The sequence below is a fragment of the Euphorbia lathyris genome, chromosome 2, assembly GCF_963576675.1.
Source record: "Euphorbia lathyris chromosome 2, ddEupLath1.1, whole genome shotgun sequence".
Classification (NCBI taxonomy): Eukaryota; Viridiplantae; Streptophyta; class Magnoliopsida; order Malpighiales; family Euphorbiaceae; genus Euphorbia; species Euphorbia lathyris.
In genome coordinates, this window is record NC_088911.1 from 101144746 (window position 1) to 101166805 (window position 22060).

The 22060-nt window shown below is 34.4% G+C and overlaps 2 protein-coding genes across 12 annotated transcripts; one reads left to right on the plus strand and one right to left on the minus strand.

The window, feature by feature from the left end:
* Positions 1-12013: 12013 nt before the first annotated feature.
* Positions 12014-16269, minus strand: LOC136219152 (sodium/hydrogen exchanger 4). 11 transcript variants are annotated; one of them, XM_066006417.1, is made up of 15 exons: positions 16029-16164; positions 15832-15950; positions 15673-15763; positions 15540-15595; positions 14722-14768; positions 14448-14642; positions 14243-14289; positions 14083-14149; positions 13891-13991; positions 13700-13801; positions 13466-13604; positions 13312-13374; positions 13113-13196; positions 12461-12740; positions 12014-12386 (listed from the first exon to the last, which is right to left on the minus strand). In XM_066006417.1, the coding sequence occupies exons 2-15, from the start codon at positions 15881-15883 to the stop codon at positions 12382-12384; spliced, it is 1329 nt and encodes a 442-aa protein (XP_065862489.1). In that variant the 5' UTR covers positions 15884-15950; positions 16029-16164; the 3' UTR covers positions 12014-12381. The 11 variants fall into 11 exon arrangements, 9 of the variants coding, with proteins under 9 accessions (XP_065862489.1, XP_065862490.1, XP_065862488.1 ...); XM_066006418.1 differs by having other exon boundaries at positions 15832-15919; positions 16029-16116; XM_066006415.1 differs by having other exon boundaries at positions 12015-12386; positions 15540-15599; positions 15673-15770; positions 16029-16268.
* A 220-nt stretch (positions 16270-16489) lies between these two features.
* Positions 16490-21546, plus strand: LOC136220832 (glycerophosphodiester phosphodiesterase GDPDL3-like). The gene is made up of 9 exons (XM_066008641.1): positions 16490-16785; positions 17135-17428; positions 17506-17624; positions 19021-19522; positions 19608-19646; positions 19732-20016; positions 20096-20238; positions 20431-20914; positions 20994-21546. The coding sequence occupies exons 1-9, from the start codon at positions 16680-16682 to the stop codon at positions 21305-21307; spliced, it is 2286 nt and encodes a 761-aa protein (XP_065864713.1). The 5' UTR covers positions 16490-16679; the 3' UTR covers positions 21308-21546.
* Positions 21547-22060: the final 514 nt, after the last annotated feature.

The window sequence follows — 22060 nt, forward strand, 5'->3', positions numbered from 1 at the left end:
ACCATAAATAGTAATTAATTATAAAATCGGCCCAAATAAAAATAAGGATGTAACACTTTCTCAATTACTCTAAATTTCTTACTTATTAGTTATTTCACTAACAATATCTTCACTGACTTCATCATTAGAGCATGGATGCGGAACTCCGGTCCCTACTCTGATTATTCTTCTATCTTATTTCAGGAGTTCAATACAATCAACAAGTCAAGTTCGAATAGACATTACATCTAAACTTATTTAAAATGGCATTGATTAATCCATTAAATTCACGTGATTTAAATAAGATTTTTTTTGGATAAATTATAATATATATTACTATCAAGTTGGAGGCCAACGAACCATTTGAACTTTTTTTTTGCCATTCTCATAATTTTGATAAAAAAACTGAAAATTCTCTCTCCAATATTACAAACCCGAACAATAATAATTGAAATTATGAAAATAATTATTGCGTGACAACTTGAGAACCCCGAAAATGGATGATTACGAGTCGGAAACATTAAAATTTACGTTTTTTTTATCAAAGAAATCATGAAAATAATGCATATTTTTTGGGACGATTTTGTATTTTTCGTCACAAAAAAATTGAGATTTTTCATAATTTTTTATGCATAGGCGGATAGAAATCCGATCCGCCTAGACATAAAACAGGCGAATTCTCTCTCAAAAAAAAAAACAAATTTTCAGTTTTGGAAAAAATTTATGAAAAGGGAAAATTTGTCCAAATGGAAACGGTGATAAGTAATTTGGGGACAGTAAATAACAACACCCTTAAATAATTTCAAACCTAATAAATTACTAGAGAGTTAGCAAGATATTGCGTAAGTTGAAGGCATCAAAAGGCAATTAGCACCTATAGTCACAAAGGTTTGGATAATGTTCTTAAAAAGGTTAAAAAAAATGAGTTTGTCTCAATAAAATCACTTAAGTTTGTTTTTGTTTCATTTGGACGTTTTCCGATCATTTTTTCACCGGAGTTGATTACTTGAATCTCAATATCACGTCAACAGCAACTATCATACTAAAAAAAATGTAACTAAACATTTTAATTGACAATCTATTTAATTTGTGGTTAAAATTTTAATGTATAATCTTTATTTACTTGGATTAGTTTGTGGTTGAAGTTTTTTTTATTATTGTCACATAGCATTGAGATATGTGATTAGATGTCATTTAATCAATTCCGGTAAAAAGTGGTTGAAAAATGTCCGAATTAATTTTATTAAAATAAAAACAAATTTATATGATTTTATTAAAACAAATTATGAACTTTTGAAAATAGGTAAAAAGTATCATTAGGTCCTTGATCTTTCATTTTTTATTCATTAAACCCTTGATCTTTTATTTAAATACATTAAGTCCCTGATCATTTATTTTTGGTCTCATTAAGCCATTGATGACCAAAAAATTTAATTTTGAACATAAAATTCGGTTAACAGACTGTTCTTCATTGCACCTGCATTCAAAATTTGTATTTTTTTCACTGTTTGAAAGCAATTTTGGATGTATAACGTAGCTATAGGAAACTGTAAAAACTTTAATTCAAACTGTAAAAAATATATTTTTTAATAATTTCAAATACAGATGAAGTTAATAACGTATTTTTAACAGAATTTGATATTCATAACTTACTAATTTAGTTATAAAGGATTTAATGAGATAAAAAAATAAATGATCAGAGCTTAATATATCAAGAGCTTAATATATCAAGCAAAAAATAAAAAATCATTTAGGATGCTTTTTGCCTTTGAAAATATTGTCTAAACTTTTGATGAGCACTATACTATTTATCCAGGCATCAATGGCTTTTTTTTTTTGTTTTGTTTTTTTAAGACCAATTTAGTTACACAGTGATATATTAAAGTGCATATAATATGATTAAACTGTCGACATCAAACTTTCTGGTAAGATGTGGTAGGCCCGTGTCCCCTATTTTTAACAAAAAAAAAAAAAAAAAAAAAACTCAATTTAAGATCCTAATACTGAAATTTGATTTATTTATTTTGCTTTTAACACTTTTTTTTTTCCTTGAAAAGAAAGAAGATATAATTGTACAGTCAGCTAATATTTATTAATTTTTGTGAATCTAAATTTTTTTTTGGAAGAGGAAAGAAAAAACAAACAAACAAACAACCCTATAAATCTTTTAGTTAAACGAATATATTTTTTTTATAGTTTTTTTCTTGGCGGATTACTTTCCAATTAAAACTTTACTTGTATATTATGATTCAAATTTAAAATCTAACTTAAGCGATTTAAAATTATTAACCACTTAAAAAAAAAAAGGGCGGCCCGGTCGCATTAAAATTATTAACCACTTAAAATAAATATTTTTAATATATATATTTAATTCAAGTTTTTCATGTTTAAATTTTGGTTGATTAAGCTTAAAACAAAGCCAATAATTTTATTTGAATTAAGGGTTTATGAAATTTACATACCAATAATTTATGTATTCATTTATTTATAAAATTGCAAAATTTGACAAATTACTCTAAATTAGACAAATTTTTGTATATCGAAAACGGTTGTATTTAGGCTAATATTTCTAACTTCAAAACTAAACTGATACTCAAACTTAAAAGCTTTTGACTCTTAATTCAATTTTATTCTCTGGACTTCATTCTCAACCAACAGAACTAAGAGCTTCACCATAAAAAATAGGACAAATCAATCTTCATTGTAGTCTTTAAAACAATGGTCCTAATTTCTTTGTCACTTTCTACTGTTTGGTGGTAACCAATCAGTAGAGAGTTTGTTAATTTTTTGGTTTGTTATTAATATTAGTAATAAACTTTATCTCTCCCACTTAAAATGCAAAAAGCATTTAGATATAGGGAGTTGAAGGCCACGGACGGCGCCAAATAAGGCACGTCTAGTGCATCCAAAAGCAGAACCATAGAAAGGTCCGACTATAAGATATACACATTCGGTAGAACCTAATGGGTAGAACTCTAGAAAGGTCCGACTATAAAGTGTTCACATTCGGTAGAGCCTAAGAAAAGGTCAGGTTGTCGTAAATTTGAGGGGTAATTAGGTAAAAACATAAAATGTCAAGAACCAAAAATTGACACTTATGCTACCAAAATGCTATGATGCATATAAAGAAATGGAGCACCTAATGAACAAAGAAAATAAACAACTCTTCGCCTCCCTAAACTAATTAAATTCATTAGAGATTTTAGAGGCTGTTGTACTCTTTGGAAAGCTGTGGAAACAAGAAATTCACACTCCTTAAAAGTGAAATGTTAGGTAACAATAAGACTGTAATGTAATCGAATCGAGCATTGGTCTGCTCATGCTCGGCTCGTTAGAAATTGACGAACTCGATCTCAACATCTTGTTTTTGAGCTGCTCGTGAGCTTGTCCATGACTTTTGCTCTCAAACAGCTTGTTAATTTCGTTCATGAACGTTGCTCGCGAACAACTATATTCTTTGACACAAAACTATATAGCTATGAAATATACAAAACTATGTCGTTTTACATTTCTCTATTTATAGAAATACTATTATTAAGAAAATAATCGAACCAAGTTTACATATAAACGTGTTCGTAAACATTATAATCAAACTTTTTCATGAACTAATAACCAAATATGTTCGCGAGTTTTCTGACCGAGTTTCTCCATACTCAAATTCGGTTTGTTTATAAATGGAACGAATACGATCGAGTTTTTATCGAACTGAATATTCATGATCGGTTCGGCTCATTTACAACTTCAAGTATACGAAAATGTAAAAGACCGAACCTTATGTAATTTATCCTAAAATACTAAATTAATATATGGGTTATACAAGTGAAAGTAGCGTCCATTAAGTTACATTAATTAAAGATCAATTTAATCATACATTCTTGTTATGGTCCACACACAACAACCTTCACCGACCAAAATAGACCATTTTATCCTTATTCAATACTGTTTGCATTGCATGTGCCTTGCACGTTGGGCAAAGAATCCATTTATTTGATTTTAGCCCTAAATTGTAATTTGTCCACATCTGAAAAGTGTGGATGGTGGCCCCGCTACCAATTCAAGGCGGTGCCGAATGGTGGCGCCGCCTGGCTTATGTTATGATTTAGAAATACAATCCACGAATATAGTGATTGATGATTTAAGATTTGTTGATTGGAGGTGTTTTAAGGTTTGATTGGAAGATAGTGTTTTAGATGGTTAGTAAGAAATTCTATTTGTTAAGTTATGTTAAATCTAAAAAAGAAAAAGGAAAAAAAATTAAGACCCTCTTTTTTTGTTAAGAATAATATTTTATTAAGAAACTAACGATACATCTTGCTCAACTCATTGTCAAGCCAAGGAGGAATAACAGACGGACTAAAAGACTGTACTGAAAAGAGCTTGTCTAGCAATAATATAGTCAACTACATTCGATAATCTAGGAATAAAAGACAACTGAGAGTCAGTACGAGTTCAAACTAGTTCCCTAATGTTGTGAACTACTGTTCCGAACTCAGACAAATCGTCGTCGGTAGAATTAACTCCATCTACTACGAGTTTCGCATCAGTTTCAAAACATACATTTTGGATGCCCAAAAAAATCACCCAAATGATGTTGTAGCAGAGTGCAGTTGCCTCGGCCATTTTTGGAGCGAGAATCCCCTCTCAACTTCTGGTACACCACCAGATACATCTGCCTATAGAATCATGAACTGCTACCCCCGCTCTGCTCTTGCCTTATTACTGAAAATTCGATGCATCTATGTTGTATTTAAAATGCATTGCTGCTGGCGGGATCCATTTACTCCCTTGTGCCACCGTTGCTGTCAATGATCGTTGCTTCACAAAGGAGATATTCCGTGTAGAAACTCCTGATCACCATTCTACAAAAAAGATGCAGTCCTACTGCAGTAGCAGGTGGTACATTGGCTCCCTCCTAGAGTCGTTGATTATGTTGTCCCCAAACTATCCACAACACCACCGCAATATTGCACACCTCCTACATACGAGCCACCGAACACACCTCAAGAAACCACTGTTCAATCCGCTCCCAATTTCTAATCGGTACAGGCAGATCCGCTGACCTCCAGCAACCTTGTGCAAACGGATAATTGGCGAAAAGATGCCATATGTGCTCTACTTCGTGATCATAGAATAAACAATTAAAATGAGCTTCAATATGTCTATCTAGTAATATGTACCTTGTGGGCAGAAAATTATTACCGAGTTTCCATAGAAAATACTACATTTTAGGTGGAATAGGAAGATCCCATAATTTCTTCCAACCTTTTGAATCTTGAGCTTGCAAATTTTCTCGATTCCCATGATAACCCGTCCTTGAGGAATAATGACCGTTCTTCGTAAAGTGCTATTTAAGTTGATCTTCAATCTGACTAGATGAAAGAATCATGTTACATATTGCAATTGCTTCCTCCTTGCAGAAGCAATTATGAACCTTACCCCGATCCTAAACCTTCAACCCTGAGACCATGAAATCCGTAACCCTGGCCTCCTCCATACCCGAGATACATTCTAACGCGATCCGAAAATTGAATCATTTATCATCCACGGATCGTTCCAAACATTTAATTTCTCCGCCGAACCAATTTTCCATCGTAATCCTCTTCGAAGCATATCAATAGAACCTCAAACGCTCCTCCAAACATAACTCGGATTTTAACCCAATTTAGAGGAAAGAAAATTATCCCGTGGAAAATATTTTGCCTTGAAAATCCGACTAACTAAAGCGCGAGGTTGATTAATAAACTTCCATCCTTGTTTACCAAGCAATGAGATATTAAAATCATGTAAATCCTTAAAGCCAATGCCACTTTTTTCCTTCCCATCATACAATCGAGCCCAGCTAAATCTGTGAATATTTTTATTACCATTTTCCTTCGAACCCCACCCGAAGGAGTTAATCATCTTCTGTAAATCGTCATTAACTAACCGAGGAAGTAGAAAGACACTTATACAAAAAACGGGTAAAGCCTAGGCAACTGACCTTAATAGAATATCCTTCCCTACATTAGATAAAAACCGTATACTCCAATTGCTAAATCTCTTCCTAAGATTGTCTTTTGGGAAGCAAAAATAGTGCACTTAGATTTGCCAATAAGTGAAGGTAAACCCAAGTACTTACTTATATCAAGAGTCGAATGAACATTTAGCAGATTGCATATAGAGGCACGAGTGTCCGGCTTGGCATTAGAGCTGAAGAAAGTACCTGACTTGGTCAAATTTATGGCCTGATTTGACACAGTTTCATACTCCTGCAGAATATCCACAATCGCATGACTATCCTCAACTATAGCAGAAAAGAATAGAAAACTATCGTTAGCAAACAATATGTGAGTGACACTATAAGTGCCTCGACAAATACTACACCCACTGATTTTAGCCTCCAGCTCCACCTTCTAGATAAGTTATGATATAACTTGAGCATATAGAATAAAGAGGTAAGGTGAGAGTGGGTCGCCCTATCTCAATCCTCTACCAGGAGAAAACAGACCAACCATAGAGCTATTTACCGTTATAAAATAAGAAATCATAGTCACGCAAAACATAATCCAATCAATCCACAATCATTAAAACCCATGTGATGTATCACATCTTTTAGAAAACCCAAATCTGCCCTATCGCAAGCTTTACTGATATAAATTTTAAGTGCCACATGTCCTTAATTACCCCTAGTTTTCCTTTTTATAAAATGGAGCGGTTCAAAAGTAATAAGCACATTATCAATCAAAGACCTTCTAGGTACAAATGCAGATTTGAAATCAAATTTGGAAGATAACACTTTAACCGATTTGCTAGTACCTTAAAAATTAGCTTATACAAGACATTACATAGGGTAATAGGATGAAGTTCAGTCATATGAGATGGGTTCTCACATTTAGGAATTAGCATAATAATAGTATTATTCAAGTTAGCGAGGAATTCCTTTTGCGTTAACCACCCTACACATGCATAAAAAATTTCATGCATAATGAAGTGCCAAAAATGCTGAAAACCCCCCGGGTTAAGTCCAATCAGGCCTTGGCGACTTATTTGGGTTCATCTAAAAAACAACAATCCCAAATTCCTTGAGGGTAAAAGGCACAGACAAACCCACATTCATATCAGGAGTAACCACATAAAGGACACAGTTCACAAGGTCATAAGAATTTACATATGAGACACATAAGAGTGAATTCCAAAAGAGTCAGTTACCTCCAAACAACTATTATCGACTAATTTTTCAATCCAATCACTTCTCATATAGGGCCGAATATCCAACATATGGATCCGGTCTGCTTACTGCCTCATTTCTAAGGAGCTCAAGTATATCCTGCTTGTTGAGTGGTGTTTCGCCCTCTGCCTTTAACTTATCTGTCTCCTAATGTGTACGTCGGTTGCCTAAGGGTTTTGAGGGGGATCGATGTCTACTCCTGATGCGCTCTCTAGATCGATTTCTCCGCTTTTCCTTTGGATCTTTTGTTTTGTCCCAGTGCTGAAGAGGAGTCCTTGAGTGAGAATATCTTTTAATAGGAGAATGGGTTCAGGAATGTTCCTTCGGGGTTTTAGTGAATTCTGCTTCATGAACATGCTTATTTCGAAAATTCTCTTTTGCATTCTGTAATTGACGTTTGAGGTCGACCATCTCCTGTTAATGAACCATCTTTCCATTGTCCACCTCCTTCTCCATCACTACCAAATTCTGGCTAAACTTCTGTGATACCTCTTCTATCAAAAGTGGGTATTGTGGATCAAGTTGAGTTTGGTGCTCTGCCTCTTGTTTAGCATCTTCCTTCTAATTCCAATGAATCTCTAGCTGAACTCGACTGGATGCATCTATCTTTAGATGATCTGATTTATCAGTTTAATGCTCACCACACCAATGATAACTGTGTATCTGATCTTGTCTACGTGTCCAAATTTCCTTGACAATCTGTCATCGTATTAACTTGTAAAATAGAGGTCCGATGGGGTCAGAGTCCGACAAATCCACTGTGATGCCTAAGCCAGTTTGTGATTTAGACTGGATTTAAGAGTATGGACTAATTGTGAGATAATATTTAACTTATCGTATCTTTTGTCTATACCTGTTTATATATAGGATTTTTAGGTTAAATCATTCACTTGATTAAGAATCTTTATGAATCTGGGATATCTGTGTTCCTCAAGGAATCTAAGTCCTGAGAGCAATCCTTTGTCATGTAAGATTCTCGAAGGTTCTTCTGTTGGAGGAGGCTAAAGATTTTGCTGATGCGCCATTGGACATGCCCCTTTGCACGTGATCTTTAATCTCAAAAGTGGTGATGCTGATGTTACTTATATGATGTCAATTTTACATGATATCATATCCCATACCCGTCTCATTTAATTTGTAGGTACTTACGTGTAGCGTTACCGTTAAGAATCAATACATAAAACAAAAAACACTACAAATTACAAATTTAACAAAATATAAATTTAAAAAATCATTAATCTAAAAATTGAACAAATTGAACCTTAATCAATAAGAATCCATTTGCACCAAAAATAAAGTTTTCCTAATGCAGATCCTAGTGTACACTTTGTGATAAGTGCATAATTCAACAATAAATTACCCCGTTTTGTGCTTTATAATTGTCGTGTTTTGTTATTTTTGCGGGTTTTATTGTTTGTTTTTGGTATTTCCATCTCTACAGGCCAATGATGACTAAATGGAGACAAATTGGGCTTAATTTGGGCCGAGCTGATGTCGGGTCGTGATCCGGAGCTGATTGAGCAGATATTGGTCTGAGCCAGAGTTAGTCTTGCACAAGACTAAGGCAGTTACGGGCTGACAGTTTCCTGGTTCGAATAGGATTGCTTTCCTGATCCGGATTGGACAATTTGAGAACAAGACTTTCAGCTAAAGCACGAATTTGTAGGAGACAAATGAGGAGGCAATTAATTTCAAATTTGAAGAAGGATTCTAGAGCTAATTTGAAGGGATTTTAATTCCTTATTTTGAGGAGCCGTAATAGACTTAAGAACGACAGATTTTCCAAGTTCAGAACATCAGTTTTTACATTTATTTTTCCAGCAGAAAAACACATACGTTCCATGGCTATTGATAGCTAATTTCTTAATTTCGGTTAAGGGTTAATTCAAGGGATTTTTCTCCGTTATCGTGAGATCGTTGTATTTCACTTTTCTCAATTTATTAAACCGTTTATTTGTTCATCGTGTTTAGAGAATTATTCTCAATTGATTGTTTGTTCTATGAATGATAACTGCAGGTTGTTTGTCGAATCGAATAATCATATGGCTGATTTGGTTTATTAGAGTTTCACCTAAGATAGCCAAACAAAGTAGCTATTGACTATTTAAATCAAGCTAGCTTCGTATTTGGAAGAACGGACTCGAGTCGGACAAACCTGAGTTCGTCTTCCACGTGACATTAATACGAATCTAGTTGGGTTTATCTGAGCCAAATGAACAGATAAGTTAGTCCAAAATCGCCGACGCTAAGAGACGATTAACTAAGATCAGGTTCTTCTAATTCTTAAGCTGTCAATAAATTAAATCTTAGGCGCTGAGATAGGATTGTTTATTGATTAGGAACAAGTTATTTGCCGTGCTTAACTAGTTCACTATTAAGGAAGAACACGCCAAACTGACCCGGTGAATACATGAGAATACAATTTTATCTGTCAATGATCGTTAACGTAAGAATTATCCTGTGATTCCCCTTGACCGAATTCATCAAAATATTATTCACAAACCTTTTTTAATTTCTGTTTTGTTCTTCTTATGATTTTTGACTTGTTACATTTAAATTTAATAAACTTCACAATTCCAAACCCCCCATTTAATTATTTTGTTAGGTCATTAGAAGTTTTAAATCAATATTATTCCTTTGGGTTCGACCTCTACTTGCTCTATTACAAATTATTCGTTTAGGGAAAGTTGGGATTATTTTTGGTGGAATCGGCACCCATCACTTTGCATGGGAGAAAATTTTGTTTTAGGAAACTTTTACTTAAAAATGTTTAGGAAACTTTCCGTTTTAAGAACTTTTTTATATTTTCGTGGTACACCGTTCACTTAGAATTTCCTAGAATGTACCTCAAGGGAAACCAACTTCCTATAGTGAACCTCGAGAGAAACCAACTTCCTAAAATGTACATCGGGGAAAACTAGCTTCCTAAAGTGTACCTTGGAAAAACTAACTTTCTATAGTGTGCCTCAAGAGAAACCAAATTCCTAGAGTGAACTTCAGGTGATACTTGAAATAAACTTATGGGATCATGAGGTCATTTAATATTTTTAACATGTATTTTATGATCCAATTAAAAAGCGGGAAAGTTAGAAAGTGTCGTATTAATCCATCATGAAAGCTAAAGTGAAACAGTTACTCAATATTGTGGAGAACCTGGATTGGTGGAAACAACAGGAACGTGGATTGGTAGAAACAACATGAAGTTAATCCCAACATCACGATGAAAAGGACAAGTCAACATACTCAATCAACACTCTAACAAATTGTCCATAGACTTCAACATTTTTAGAATTTCCAGTACATTTTTTTATTTTCAGTTTTATTTCACAGTATGTAGACGTTCAATTTAATTTCAATGTAAGCACATCATTTCCTTTCTATTTATTTTATCTTGTTCTTCAAGTATTTCTTAGGCGGGTATCGTTTTGATCATTAGAACCTCATGAAATTTTAAGGTCTCTTTTGTTTCCAACAGTCGTTCGATTTTAGAAGTTAGTAGGTCAGTGGCGGAACCAGGACCCCGGATGACCCGGGGCTCAAACATATCAATAAAAAAAATTCAAAACGTCAAAAAAAAAATCGAAATTAACGGTTGATGGTAAATTTTCAAAGTCCAGCCCGTTAGGGCTAGACAAATTTTTTTTAGCCTACAACGCATTAAAACTGTAAAAATGTTATCATTTTTTTTAGAAACTAGCATTGAACTAATAGAAAATTAAACATGTTTCTTTTTTTAATGGTAAAGACATAATAAAAATGAATATTAAATATGTTTATTTTTTTAATAGTAAAGACATATTAAAAATGAATTCAAAAGTGTTATAAAAATAAAAATAAAATTAAAATAAATAAATTTTTTTTAAAAGAAAATGAGGTTGAAGGAAATCAAACACAAGACCTCTCAAATAAAAGTAAGCATCTTTAACCATCTCATCTACCTTTAAACATTGAAATAATACTACATAAAATCAATATAATTCTCTACAACATGTTACCAGACAGACACCATTACTAAAAAAAATTCTCAATTCTCGGACGGCCGACCGGCCGGGGCTCGAGCCCCCCCCAACCTCTGGTTCCGCCCCTGTAGTAGGTATTCAATTTTATTCCATAGTTCGATAATACTATAATTCTCTAACACACCCGCATTTCCCACGAAAGAACTAAACAGAATCAATAAGAATATAGTAGCTTAATAGTATTACTCAATGGTTGAAAAACAAAAGGTAAAAAGGTTACAACTAAGTCAAAATAATTTTACATATCTTACATCAATAATAATAAAAGATCTATGGCGGATAACGAGTATTCTCATACTCATCGCGGATAAATGATTTTAAAATCATATTTTTTACTATATAAAAAGTTATAGAGTTACAGATAGTCCCATTAGTATCGGATGATATCGGATACCCATTGTCAGACATCCCTAGTGAATAGGGTTATAAATAGTTCCATTAGGATCGGATAATGACAACCTGTACCGGTTGTCAGGCATCCCTAGTGAGTAGGGGTTTGATATGGTGAAAATTTCATAGGGAACATGAATTATACTTTGCTATAATGTGGGTCAAAACTGATAATTAAACTTGACATTCACAACAATGTGTCGGATCAAACTGCAAACCTCATAAAATATGCAAATATTATCTACACCTATGCTTCTTTACCAATTTTAGAGAAGATTTTCAGAAAGAATTCCGAATTCCTTCTCAGGAATACAATTTCACATTTGACAAGTTCGGCTTTTTGTGCATAAGTTTGTAAAACGTGATGCCAAGTCAGCATCTCAAAATGTTTTTTTTTTTTTTTTTTCATATTTTGTTATATATATAAGAGAACAGGAACGAATCCACGACCTTAGAGGCGATTTCATCCAAGGTGCAGGAATGCTTGCTCCTTTGATACAAAATGTAGTTTAACTTGCCTTAACATGGCATACCAAATAATGCTATAAAAAGTCACAAACTTGTTTAGCATATTCTCATTTACACCTTCAAAACTCATCATATGCATATGCATTACCAAAATTTGCATATTCTCATTTACACCTTCAAAACAAATGAGTTATATGCATTACCATTCTTAGCATATTCTCATTTACACCTTCAAAACTCATGCATTACCAAAATTTGCATATTCTCATTTGCACCTTCAAAAACTTAGCTTCCCCTCATTTACCTAATCCATCACTACTATCCTGCAAATTACCAAGTATATATCAGATTCGTCAAATTACGAATTTGCATTTACATTAAGCAAATAATAAAATACCTAGATAGCCTTCTGTCGGACGAGGACCCCCGAATATCGGTCTCATGTATGCATTGTCGAACTTCTTCCAGTAGTAATGTACAGTGTATACTGGCCTTTCTATTAGCATAGACATGCCCTCTGTTGCTCGTTGCAGGTTAGAGGCTGTAGATTCTTCCATTGATAGTAAAGGCAGTCGAATGTCATCTTTCGGAATCTTCATCACTTGATCATTGTCGTCCCCGTCTCTACTTTGGGGAATGGTGTAAAGTATCAATGGCTTAGTTAAAAGACCAAATACCTGAAATATAAAAATCATGTTTCAAACAAATGCCAATCCACATGGGAATAACGCATGTATCAGGATCGGACAAATTAAAATCCTTGTAAAATTAAGTTGCAACAACCCTATTCCAGACGCTATCATCGCCTTGGTAAGCTATTGCCTCACCAACTAGCTAATTAGATACTCGGGCGGATTCCTCCTTCTGCTCCTCAGCCTATGGGGGTATTAGCATCCGTTTCCAGCTGTTGTTCCCCTCCCAAAGGGAGGTTCTTACGCATTATTCACTAACAGAATAGATCCTTGTAAAATTAAGTTGCAATAACCCTATTCTAGACACGAACAAAAACTATTCGCAAAAGCAAAACAAAAATTGTGTTTTTGAGATACCATTGTAGTGAAGAGGACGACAATGATCGTGCTGGTTACAACTGCGGCATTGATTGATTTCCATGTAACCCCCAAATATGTGAACTTCTCGAGCCAAATTTGAAAACATAAGAAGTTTTAGACTTTGCTCAATCCTCTTACAATTTTTTGTTAAAAATATTATTTCAGTCAGGACCATCTAAATAAATGGAAATATCACCTGCTTATAAGCTAAAGCAATAGAGACTGCTCCTCGCATTAGCCCAGCCCACCAAATGACTATCTACAAAATATCAAAATCACTCCATATTCATCAACTGGAAGAATATGGGGTTGCATATGATTTATATTGTAAAACACATACCTACACTAACCTGGTGTCGGAATGTGATTCGAGACGTTCTTCCTCTATTCATAAAATTCGAAAGAGCCGAAAGTGGAAACACGAAAGCAGCTCGACCAACCAATATTAGCATCACAAGTGTGCTACATATACTCACTGAACTTCCAAAACTGCAAATTAAGCGAAAACATAACAAATTTAACTTTAAGTCCGAACAAAATTAAAACAAGGGACATAAACGGATGACGCGGTACTTTTGTCTTACTTTGTCTTACTCGTTTTCCATTTCTGAATATCAAGTGCATCCATGCCTACATATAGAAATATGAATGTCTCTGCAACATATGACATCATTGCAAATACATGCCTGAATAACATAGCCAAATCAACAAGAACTTTTAGACTATATCAATATCAGTTTTCGAAGATATTATTACCGAATGTAAATATGCATACCTCGTCGTAATTCTAGAGCTTTCAGTCAAATTGTGCCATGCATAATGCGACATGAGTATCCCACAAAAGAAGACGGTGAGAATTCCACTTAGTTCTAGCAACTGCCATATAATGGAGTAATAGACCGTATTACTTATTCACAATACTATGAAATTTTCAATTCAATTAACCTAGTATATGAACGTCGTATACCTCAGCTAACATGTAAGATAGATAAGCCACCAAAACCATTATAGCAATTTCACGAACGCTCGAATGTCTGCATATGCAAAGTTTAGTTTATACACGTTTTGAGATGCATTCATCAATAGCAGAAAATGCATTTCATAGGAGATAAATCAAGGTGCAATACCTTCCAACATATAAGGCTTTAAGTACATATGCTGTCAAAAGTCCAGCCTGTCATGACAGTGATAAAGAATCATGAGGAGATTTTGGAAAAAAGCTATCGATTTCCTGCAGTTTTTTTACATCTAATGATCCTATAAGCCAAACAAAATGCAATGCAACAACAAATGTGAAGGGACTATTGAATAAACAGGTTTTCGAAAACTTACAGAAACACCAAGAGCAGTGCTTGTGGAGAACAAGTACAAAAAGTCACGAATAACGGAAAGTATCGTGGAGGCATTAAGGCGAGTGACATCCATCTTTTGTATTGCATTGAAGAGAACAACTGATGTTGCATCGTTTACTACTCCTTCTCCAAAGACTAAGCTGTAAAGTAAAGGAGTCTCCTCTTGATTAAGAACCTACATTACATTTATATATGATTACCTTGTTATATCCATAAAACACAAAATGGAGAAAGACATTCGTAATTCAACCAACCTGAAGCGTACACACTGTATCAGTCGCGGAAAATATTGTTCCTAAAGCTGAAATGAATCCAGAAAAGTTATTCTTCCAATAGCCAAAACTTGAAATTATTTGAAGTACTTGAACTTCTAAATTTTATCATTTTCCATAACATTAACATAAGAGATAGCTCAAAATCTCATAGTAAATTAAGTATCTAAAAGTTTTTTAAAGGCTTAATAATCGGATTGACCCTGTCTTATTAGCACTGAACAAGCTTAAAAATGACACGATGAACATGCTTAAAAATGACATGATTAATGGTCAAATAATCCGATTGACCCTGAACTTTAGAAATGTCTCATTAGCACTTTAACATGCTTTAAGGTGGCAGGATTAATGGTCAAACAAGCCGATCAACCCATCAACTTCGGAAATATCTTATTAACACCCGAACTTGCTTAAAAGTGACATAATTAACCCCTAAATCCTACATCCTATATGTGGAGGATAGTGAAGATTTGAATAAGTTGAAGAAATGCATATATGACTTTAATCTGAGTTTAGGAACCAATAAGTCAGTTTAAATGATCTTAGGAGACCACAACACCACTTTAAGTGAGTTCAGGCACTCATAGGCCAATTTAAGTGAGTTTAAGGACCAATAGGCAAATTTAAGAAAGTTTAAGGGCAACAGGAGACATCTTCCAATCTTCCAATGTTCAGGGAGTGAAAATCGGGTATTATATGGCCAAGTAAAGGGCCCCTAATGTTAAGGATTATTTAAATAAATAATGTGGTTTGGTAAGAATGATTGTATGCATAAATTAGAAGCAAAGCATCAGACCTACCAAGATAATCTCGTGCTGTGAGACCAAGAAAGCCTAATTTGGGAACCAGCCACCTGCTGCCTAGGCCAACAAATAAAACACATTTGAACATGAAACCAATTAAATCAAATTAATTAAGCAAATTAGAGCTTACCAACAACAATAATGGATGTTGAAATGAAAACACCAAACACCCCAAATAGCATAATGGTTGCAAAGTTCTGAAAGAAGTGCTTTTTCTTCACCTGAAATCTGATCAATCAAACATTCAAATGCAATCAATGCCAATATTAATTAATTACAAATTACTTACCCAGCGTTGAAGATAATGGGCGGAAGGAGATATATGAAGAAAACCCTTTCATTAAATCTTAAGATATGAGAACTTTTGCCCTTGCTCACTACCAGTATAATAATTCCAGTGATTAACCCCTAATTAATTCAAAATCAATCAATCATAATCATAATCATAATCATAAAAGTTAAAAGAGAGAAAAAGAGTTGAATTACGATTATGATGGCAGTAATGGACTCGTTAACCCAGCGATTTTCTTCAAGGAAGTGACCGATTACTAAACAGAGACATAAAACAGCAACGAAAACTGTTAATGGAACAACTTGTGCATCTTCCGATGTTATATTTCTAAAAAGTTCTGATATCCTCTCCATTTCTAGTTTTTTCACTCTTCTCTTTTTTAGAGATTTACTTTAAAGCTTTGTGTAAATTATAACGGCGAGGCCGATAAGCAGCTGCATGGAGGAGCACACAGCACACAGGGTGAGTGAGTACACCTTCGGTGTTTTCTGCTAATTTTACACGTGTCCAATCACTTCATATTTCATTGACACGTTCATCAGATTTTGCAAAGGACAAAATTGAGAGACCAAACAGAGAAAAGTACTAGTATAATATATTATTATTAACGGAGATCACATCATTGTTTTTCCTACAAATAATCGCTTAATTTAGTTACTTCTATAAATAGTTATTAATGTCATAGAACACTGTTGATTCGTACATAATAAATCTATCTACTCAAAGAAAAGCCCGCCTCAAAATTCGCTGCTTACATTTCCTTGTTTCTTAATTAATTTCGAAAAATAGAAGTTTTCCATTTGATCGGAAAGTGATTTGATCGACGGCGACATTCTCTGGCAACAATGTTCTGTCCACGTGACTTTGCTTCTTTACTTGCTGCATTTCTGCTGCTTTACTCATTAGTAACTCCGGCTTCTGCTGGGGGGGACCGTTGGCGGACTCTTGATGGTAATTATTAATTAACAATGGCGCTTCCGTATCAATTGTATTTCTCTGTTTCAATCAATGTATGTTTTTGTTCCGAAATTGAATTTTCCTTTGATAATTCTTATGAAAAAAAAAACTCGATTCCTGAACCTTGATTCTGAAATTGAGGATTTTAGCTATTATTTGTGCATTATTTAAATAATCGAAGGAAAATGAATACCTATGTTTCTCGAATGTTGTTTCCTAATCCTAAATGAATGGTTTTCTTGATCCTTTTGCTGGGAGAATTGAGAGAAACGAAGGAATAGATAAGAAAACGTTATGTATTTGTTGCAGATGGATGCTCACTGATTTTGAAATCGTAATGCAGGAAAACCACCTTTAGTTATTGCACGCGGTGGCTTTTCAGGGCTATTTCCGGATTCGAGTTTGGGTGCTTATGATTTGGCATCGCTCACCAGCGTACCTGATGTAGTTCTGTGGTGTGATGTGCAGTTAACCAAAGATGGAGCAGCTATTTGTTCTCCTGATATCAAGCTTGAAAATTCTACTGACATTTCCAAGATTTTTAAAAATCAAGTCAAGTCTTACGACTTCAATGGAGTTCCTACCCGGGGCTGGTTTTCCCTCGATTTCACTTGGGACGACTTATCAAAAGTAATCTGTGAGTTTTATCTTCTGCTGATTTCTTTTTGTTTGGCTTGTCACTCTAATTCTCACACAACTCCTGTGCTATAACAGTGACCCAGGGAGTCCATACTCGGTCTAGTAAGTTGGACACCAACAAATTCCCAATTCTAACTGTTGAGAATATGACTGCATTGAAACAACCAGGCAACGGTATCTGGTTGAATGTTCAGGTAAATGATAGAATTATGAAGGGCTCTAGTTTTATCTGTATTGCTCCGGGAGTATTGTATGTGAACGGCTCTCAAGAATTTCTATTTTGGATCCCCTCCTGTTCACCAAAAACAGGAGGGGTTCAGTTTATTTAATGTCAGCCCTTTGATTAAATTGAAGGGCTGTGATTTAATTAACTAGTTTTTGAAGATAAAATTAAAAAAATAGCAGTCTAACAGTTTAAAAAGATAGTTTAGGTTAAAAACTATTATCGCACCCTCCCCATTAATTTCTTTTCCGATTAATTAGTTTAGTTTTTTATCTTAAAACTAAAAAGTCTAAATTACACTTATAGCCATTGAATTATATCCATTTTAATATCAAGACCACTGAATTTACGATCATTAAATTTTATACATTTTAATATTAGTAGCCACTTAACGCTTCAAAATGATCGTTGACGGTTTCAAAATAAAAAATTCGAAGAGTTTAAAAAAACTTTAATTCTTGAACTTTACATTTTTTAATACTGGTGATCATTCAACTTTAACTAACTCCTTAAAATGACCGTTAACGACCTCAAAATGAAAATATTTAAGAAGTAAAGTTATTCATAACAACATTTACCTTGAAACCAGATTTTTAATTTACAAAATCACATTTTTGGAGCTTTCTCTTTAAAAATTCACTATCTCTCTCCTAACCAAACAACAGATAAATGACCTCGAACGAAAATGTTGTTATGAGCAAGTTTAAATTCTTAAATATTTTCATTTTGAGGTTTTTAATGGTCAGTTTGAGGAGTTAGTTAAAGTTTGAATGGTCACGGATATAAAAAATGTAAAGGCCAAGAATTAAATTAACTTTTCAAATTTTTTATTTTGAGGCAGTCAATGGTCATTTTGAGGCATTGAATGACCACCAATATTAAAATGTATAAATTTCAGTAACTGTATCGCTAAGAATTGAAGTTCAGTAGCCTCAATATTAAAATAAATATAATTCAATGGCCATGGATATAATTTAGGCTTTTTAGTTTTAAGATAAAAAAACTAAAATAAATAATTAATTTGAAGAGGGGTGAATGGAAAGGGTGCGGTAATATTTTTTAACTTAAATTGTGGACTGTTGTTTTTTAATTTTATCTTCAAAACTTAATTAATTATAGTTAATTAAATCATAACCCTTCAATCTAATCAAAGGGGTTGGCATTAAATAAACAGAATCCCTCCTGTTAAAACAGGAGGGAATCCGAATCCATACTTAGTAATACACCGATGGGAGATAATAGATGTTAAGAAATGAATGTGTACAAGTTGCATCAATTGATTGGTTGGATGTATTGACCCGATAGTATTGTATTTGAAGTGCTCTCTTTTGTTTTTCCGTTCCCTAATCTCTTTGACTCGTTTGCAGTATGATGCCTTCTATACTGAACATGGTTTAAGCATGACAGACTATATTCTTCGTGTATCAAAAGGAGTGGTAATTGATTATATCTCATCTCCAGAGGTGGATTTCTTGAAAACCATTGCTCAGAAATCCAACTCCAAAACAACAAAACTGATATTGAGATTTCAAGGACCTAGTGATGTTGAGCCTTCAACAAAGCAGACCTATGGTTCTCTGATAAACCAACTATCATTTATCAGGAAATTTGCCTCCGGAATTCTTGTTCCTAAGGAATACATTTGGCCTATGGATGCAACTCTTTACTTACAACATTATACTTATCTTGTCCGTGATGCACATTTGGCGGGGCTGCAGGTTTTTGCATCAGATTTTTATAATGATGTTCCCTTTAGTTTCAATTACAGTTATGATCCAATAGGTGAATATCTATCTTTCATGTACAATGGAAAATTCTCTGCCGATGGTGTGCTGTCTGACTTCCCAATAACTGCATCTGCTGCAAGAGGTGAACATTTCTTCATTGTTAAACATCCTGAATTGTTGTCCTAATTTGACAGCTGATTTCTGTCTTTTCTCTTTGGGAATTGCAGAATGCTTTTCTCATCTACGCAAAGAGGCTAAAGATCGACGTAAGGCATAATTAAATAATATCTAATTGCTTGCTAGAAGATGATCTGTTGGAAATTATGTTTACCTGATTGGTTAATAACGCAGTGCATTTTCTGATCATCACAAGAAATGGAGCAAGTGGAGATTACCCAGGTTGTACTGATAAGGCATATGAGAAAGCTATTGCAGATGGTGCAAATGTAATTGATTGTTCTGTTCAAATGTCCAAGGATGGAATCCCATTTTGCTTACCCTCCATAGATCTTAAGGAGAGTACAACAGTTGCTCAGTCCGCTCACTCCAAACTTGCTGAAACCATTCCGGAGATTAAGAATGATAGTGGAATATTTACCTTCAGCTTGACATGGTCTGAGATTCAGACCTTGACGCGTAAGTTATAATGGTTTTGAGCTCTTTGTCTTAAGATTTTTGTGACCCTTTTATTAACATATTTCTTACTTCTTTATAGCTGCAATGTCGAGCCCATATGCATCATTTGAGCTGCCCCGAAATCCCAAGGCCAATAATGTAGGCAAGTTCCTAACTTTGTCTGATTTCTTGGCCCTGGCAAAGAAAAGTAAATCTATCTCTGGCGTCTTGATCAAAATTGAGGTGGGTTTCGGCTATGCCAGAGTTCTTCTTTTAATCATTGTATCCTGCATTAGTGCATTTGAGGTGTTCCGTGTTCCTGCTTGTCTGATTTAGTTTTAGAGATGGGTCATGCCTTCATGATCTTAATTGTTCAACTATTTGTTTACTTTTCAGGAGAAAATTTTAAGAAATTGTCTCGTGTGTTAATTTCAGAATGCAGACTATCTTAAGGAGAAACAGAAATTAGACGTAACTGAGGAAGTAGTGAATGCCTTGAACGAAGGTGGATACGAGAATGAAGATCCTGAAAAAGTTATGATTCAGTCCTCAGACTCTCATGTTCTGAAAAAATTGAAGGAAGAAAACAAATACAAGCTTGTTTACAAGATTGAAAAGAACATTACAGATATCGCTGATTCAGCCATCGATGACATGCAGACATTTGCGGAGGCTACAGTAGTGGAGAAGAATTCTGTCTACACGGACGATTTGCTATTCCTGACAGGCTCTACAAAGGTTGTACCAAAGTTACGATCAGCAGGGTTTGACGTGTACATTGAGGTGTTCATGAATGAGTTTGTGTCTCAAGCATGGGACTTTTTCTCTGATGCAAGTGTAGAACTCAACTCCTATGTCCAGGTTGCCAATGCTAGTGGCATTATCACAGAATTCCCTTTAACAGCAGATAGATTTAAAAGTATGTTAATCGTTTTTAGCTTCTTTTGTATTTCCAGTTTGAACCTGAAATTTCAGTTTCAGATCATTTTTGTTTGCAGAGAATAAATGTTTGAAAATGGGGAAGAGGACACCTCATTACATGAACCCTGTTACGCCTGGAACTTTCTTGAAACGCATTGCACCTGAATACTTTGATTCACCAACAGCACAGCCTCCTGGAACTGTGCTAACCGAGTCTGATGTGGAAAAGACGCCTTCTGAATCTGTGCTAACTAAGTCCGATGTGGCAGAGCCGCCTGATGTAGCAGACTCGCCTGGTGTAGCAGAGTCGCCTGATGTGGCAGAGCCGCCTGATGTGGCACAGCCGCCTGATGAGTCTGAGTCCAATGAGGCAGAGGCGCCTTCTGCCTGATGACAGCTCCGCCACTAACACCAAGTCCTAGTACACGACTAATCAATCAGCTCCAATCCAAGAAACAATCGCAATGGACGCCTTTTTCGAAGATATGATCAAAGACAGATGTGGGAGACGAGTGACGTGAAAGAAGAAAGATGAACCCTGTAATGTAAATGATGATGTTATTACATATACTGAAACTCGGAAGTTCTGTTAATCCTGTACAGACATTGTTGTCTCAAACTTTTGATTATTAATACAATTTTGGTTTTATTAATTGAAAATAATCATAGTAAACTGTGGATTAAATAATAATGTCACTAATTACTATATTGATACTTTGTAATTGTATGAGTATTTTGAATTTAACTAAAAATAAAGCAGTCCCTACATGTATAAAATTGGTATACTAGACATATATAACTGAAGAAAGTTTGTACAATTTAGTTTAGAATTAGTATCAAGCTTCTTCATTTGTCACTAAATGCTCTTAACCATTATGATTTTAGTAAAAATTATCTTCCAGGAAACTAATATTCTCCCTGTTTGGTAAACAGCTTTTCGGGGTAAAATTAGAGGTTTCGGCCACTTTACTTTAGAGTTTCTAACTAGCAAAATCTCTAACAGTGGTGTTTGATAAAGAAATGTTTAAAAGGTCTAAAAAAACTAATTTTGAAAAAACTGGTTTTAGGAATTTTTCAATTAGCTTATTTTAAATGACATTTTTACCCCTAGTTACTAACATTTAACCTCAAATAAAGGTTTTAT